Source organism: Fukomys damarensis, unplaced genomic scaffold (assembly GCF_012274545.1).
Source record: "Fukomys damarensis isolate Sample0158 unplaced genomic scaffold, DMR_v1.0_HiC HiC_scaffold_27, whole genome shotgun sequence".
In the NCBI taxonomy this organism is placed as follows: domain Eukaryota; kingdom Metazoa; phylum Chordata; class Mammalia; order Rodentia; family Bathyergidae; genus Fukomys; species Fukomys damarensis.
The window spans coordinates 14,515,961-14,521,084 of NW_022900939.1; the positions used below are offsets into that span (position 1 = coordinate 14,515,961).

General features: G+C 37.0%; 1 protein-coding gene across 3 annotated transcripts in view; it reads right to left on the bottom strand.

Annotated features, from left to right (window-relative positions):
• Trim44 (tripartite motif containing 44) overlaps nucleotides 1–5,118 on the bottom strand; it is a 109,889-nt gene extending 104,771 nt beyond the window's left edge. For all 3 annotated transcript variants that reach the window (XM_010612569.2, XM_010612568.2, XM_033756489.1), the window contains exon 1: nucleotides 4,420–5,118. In XM_010612569.2, coding sequence (XP_010610871.1) covers nucleotides 4,420–5,082 — 663 coding nt within the window. In that variant the 5' untranslated portion in view covers nucleotides 5,083–5,118. The remainder of the gene's footprint in view (nucleotides 1–4,419) is intronic.
• Between the last annotated feature and the right edge of the window lie 6 nt (nucleotides 5,119–5,124).

Below are 5,124 nucleotides of genomic sequence, written 5' to 3' on the forward strand. Positions count from 1 at the left end.
ATATTTATATGGCTATATGAATTTGTTTCATGGCACGAGGCCTTGGGTCCAACTTAACAACAAAAACAAAAAACAAATGAATAAAAAACAAAACAAAACAACCCAAAGAAAACAACTATTTAAAGTCCCTTTAAGTAATGGATGGCATTAAATGAGAAATCATGAAACATTACAAGAATCAGGAAAATATGACATATAATTAAGGAAGAGACAAAATGATCCAGAGACAAAGATCTTAAAAAGTAACTAGGCCTGGGATTTAACTCAGTGGTTCCACTGCTTGCCTCACAAGTGCAAGGTCCTGAGTTTTGATCCCCAGTACAAAAAAAAAAAAAAAAAAGTAACTAAATCAGTTGGGTAATGGGATACACATCTGTATTCCCAGCATTTGAAAAACTTAAATTAAAGGACTGTGTTTGAGTAAGCCTGGACTACAGAGACCCTGGCCAAAAAAACAAAAAAAGGTAACCAAACTGACATCCTAGAGTTGAAAAATATGATATTTTAAATTGAGAATTTAATGAATGATACAGAATTTGCAGTTTAAAAAAATGAGAAGAAAGAAGGGGTACATCTATGGAGTGGTTTTTAGGATACACTACTAAGTGAAAACAAGGCATAAAAGAATACCTTATTGTACCTAAAAATAAAACAAAACCAAACCATTAACTACAGTATCACTAAGATTTAAAAAAATCAGATAAACAAATTGAGGAACATGTTTTAAAATACCCAGCTAACACTCCTCAGAACTAATAAGGTCATCAAGAATAAGAAAACATAGGTGGTTATGGTAGTGCATGCCCATAATTCTAGTGCTTAGGCTAGAGGATGCTAAATCAAAGCCCAATATGAGCAACTTTACCAAGACTGTGTTCCAAACAAAACAAAAGGAAACAAATGAGCTGAGGATGTGGCTCAGTGTGAAGGCCCCTGAATGCAATCCCCAGTACTGCCAAAAAATAAAAAAAACAAAAAAAACCAACATAATGTGAGGTCTTGGATAGGAGGACTGTGCCACAATTATTATGGAAAAACTGGTGAAATTCAATAAGGTTTGTAGTTTAGTTAGTGATATTGTTCCAAGGTTAAAACAAAGCACAGGAAGCATTATAACAATATAGCTTTTTAAAACAGGTATTTCATAAGGTTAATCCCAGAAATGCAAGATTGCTTTAATTATAAAATATACTAACATGAAGAGACAGAAATAAGATCATACATGCAAACACTGATATTTGCAAGAACACCTGAAGAATAAGCAAAGAACTAATAAAAGTGGTTAAAACTGCTATTCAGTACCCATTCAAAATTTTAAAAACCTTAGCAAACTAGAAGATAACTTAACCTGATGAAATACCTATTTTTTTAAAACTATAAATATTACTATACTTACTTGTGAAATGCAAATTATTCCTAGGTTAAAAACAAGTCCAGAAAATCTACCATCATACTTATTTAATATTATACTGGAAGTCTTACTCAGAACAGTAAGGCAAGAAAACACAAATAGCTAAAATGGAAACAAAACTTTGTAACTAAGGAGGACAAGACAGGTTAAAGAGAGGGGAGGGGAACTGGGAAAAAAGAGGAATCAAGATATATCATGTACAGGTACAAATTCCCTAAGATAAATGTGATCTATATCTATCTATCTATCTACCTATCTATCTATATGTATATATAAATTGAACCAATAAAATTAATTTTAAAAAAAGAAAACAAAAAGCAAATAGTGGGTACAGGATTGGAAAGAAATAAAATGGTTCCTTTCCCCAGATAATATGATCACATATAAAAACTGCATCTACAAAAAATTATTAAAATATAACAGAATTTAGCAGATAGCTCAAAGTAACAATAAATATCAATGTTAATCATACTCATATAATTAGAAAACAAAAATTAAAAACATTTTACAATACTATAAAATTTTGTAGTATCTAAAGTACATAAATGATGAATTGATATTAAGATCATTCAGGAAAAAATTATAAAACTTTATGTAAAGCAATAAAAAGGCCTAAACAAATGGGTCGGAAGACTTTTTATTGTATTGGTACTAACTCTCCTAATATTAGTTCATAATACCCCCAAAAAAGTCCTACAGACTTTTTTACAGTATGATTTTAAGAAATGTAAAGGACAAAGCTGCCTGAGGCACACTTATAGAACAAAGTAGAAGGACTTGCTCTACCAGATATTAAGACATGTTATAAAGCTATGGTAACTGAGAAAACATTTTGTTCACACAGGTATATACTATCATATCAACGGTACAAAAAAGCCAAGAAACATGCTCATACACTTTTGTGCACTTAAGGTATGACCAGTGGCACAGCAGGTCAGTGTAGAAAAGGCATCCTTTTCAATAAATGCTACTAGAGCAACTGGCTTTCTATACAGGGGGAAAGAATGAAACTGAGCCTCTACTTCGATTCCAGAAAAATCAGTATTAAGTGGAACGGGAAAAACATAAGCCATAAAGTATTCATAAATTTTACATTAAAATGAAGAACTTCTATTCAAGGTAAAATTTTTTAGAAGAAAAGATAAAGAGGGCTCAGTGGTGCCAACTCCCTGCTTCGCAAGTGCAAGGTCCAGAGTCTAGACTCCCGGTACCAATAAAAAAAATTACAAAAAAGAAAAAAAACTAAAAAATATTCAAAATCCATTTATATAGCAAAGATGTCAGAAACAAACACAATAAAACTCCTATAAATTAATGAAAAAAAAAACAACCTGATAGAGGAACAAAAGACCTGGCTGAGTATGTCACAAAAGAGAAAATACAAAAGATACTCAAAATCACTAATAACCAAAGGAATTCAAAATTGCATACCCACAAGACTAACAAAAATTAAAAACACAGCAATAGCAAGTGGTGGTGAAGCTGCCAAGCAAAAGGATACTCTTTATTATGAAGCAAACTGGTACAACCACTTTGGAAAATAGTACAAGTATTTAGTTCTACTGAATATAAGTATAGTTCATGATCAGCAATTTGACGCCTAGATTTATATTCCATTTCAACATAGGTTAATGACCAAGAACGTTCACACCTATGTTATTTATAATAGCTAAAACTGGGAACAAAACATTCATCTATGACAGAGCAATGTGGCATTCACAAAATGAAATTCAATACAGCAATGAAAAAGAACTGCAGTCATTCAAAAAATGAATCTCAAATATTCTTTTAAAATGAAGCAAAACTCAAAAGAATGCACGATAAGAACAAGATATCAATATGTCAAGTTCAAATAAGTTTACTAATGTATACCTGTGTGGTAAAAGCATAAAGACAAACACAAAAATTATCAACCAGAAGTCATGACAATAGTTACCTACGAGGAAAATGGTTATAATTGGAAAAAGGGGCGCGCGGGGGAGAGGGTGTGTGTCAATATGGTCAACAATGATGTACTTGGTAATCTGGATGCACATTTTCAGAAAGTGTATTGTACAATAAAAAAAGAGGAATACTAGGCTTCATGGTACATATCTATAATCCTAGCACTAAGAAGGCAGATGCAAGAGGATCACACGAGGCTGAGGCCAGCTTGATCCAAACAGTGAGTTCAAGGCCAGGCTGAACTACACAGCAAAATCTTGTCTCGAAAGCAAAGAGGGTGGGAGTGGGGTCATAGCACAAGAGATCTTTGTTATCAAAATAATTGGTAATCTAATACCAGCAACTGTAAAATCACCTAGGGAAGCAAAAGTTGTCATATGACAACAGTCACTAACACACTGATCACTTAACGAACTGATTACACAAACTATCCTCAACCTGATTAACACCATCAGTTTCTCTTGCTGAGTGTAAGCATCCACAATACAAATAAAGAGTAATTTGCAAATTCATTCAACAAATACTAAACACCACTACTTGTCAAACACTTCTTAAAGGGACTAACAAGATCCAAGATACATCAAAGCCCAGATAGAGGACAGAAACTTTATTCCCACCCCAAGTGGCCTTCACTTAACCTCCTTTCCTACCAAGATTCAAACACGTAGAACCTAAAAGCAGCTACTTAAGGCACACATCAAGTTATTGTGAAAATCATTTGATCAGGGTATTTTTTTTTTCTCTAGAACGATCTGTTTGGATTCATTTGGCAAAATGACAGCTTCCCATGTTTTCAAGTATCAGAAACCAGACATCAGAAGTTTTCAACTTTTCAGAAATCACATACCACATTTTGTGTATTTTTCACAGGTCAGAGTCCAGAGTTTTCATGTCATTTGCAAAGGAGTTCAATCAAAATGGGTGAATAAAATCTGCTCCCCACAAGTGGAACAGACCCGCTCTGGAGGGGCACGATGAAGTATATGCGGTCACAGCTAGGTCATCTGAGTTGAAACCCAGGTGTCCTGACCCCAAAGCCTATGCTCTGAGTTTCCAATACTTACTCTTAGCTCTTCGAAGGCTTCATCTAGGGTAGATAGCTGGTGGCCCTGGTGCGCCCCAGTGACTGGACACAGCACACAGATGAGCTGCCTATCTTCCTGGCAGTAAGTACTCAAATCGAGTCCATGGTCTGGACATTTCCTCTTAGCCACTCTCTCTGCTTCCATTTCTACTTCTGGGTCAAATTCGCTCTCTGCCTCAGTTTCTCCTTCTGCCTCGGATTCTCCTTCTTGGTTGTCCTCTTCCGCCTCACTTTCTTGCTCATCTTCCATGTCTTCCTCACTGTCTTCTTCGCTCTCCTCCTCACTCTCCTCCTCACTCTCCTCTGTCTCGCTCTCTTCCTCCGACTCGCTGTCTTCCTCTGACTCGCTCTCCTCCCCCGCTTCGCTTTCTACTTCTCTCTCCAGCTCCGCCTCAGCCCCAACGTCGTCCTTCCCCACCCCATCTCCAAGAGGCCGGGATGTCCAGGCCTGGGCGCCATGGATGTACTCGGCCAGGTGGTGACTGAGGAACTTCTGCCTGTGCGCCTCGGCGTGGCGGAGGCAGTAGCAAAAGCCACATTCACGGCACACTTCCTCGGCCCTTGGAGCCTCATCTGGTTCGCACTCATCACACGTGCCATCGGGAGTCAGCTCCTCGAAGGCCGCGCCCAGTCCGGCGGCCATGTGGAGGCTGGGACGCGGCGGCCGAGGGCTCAGAGCCCGCAG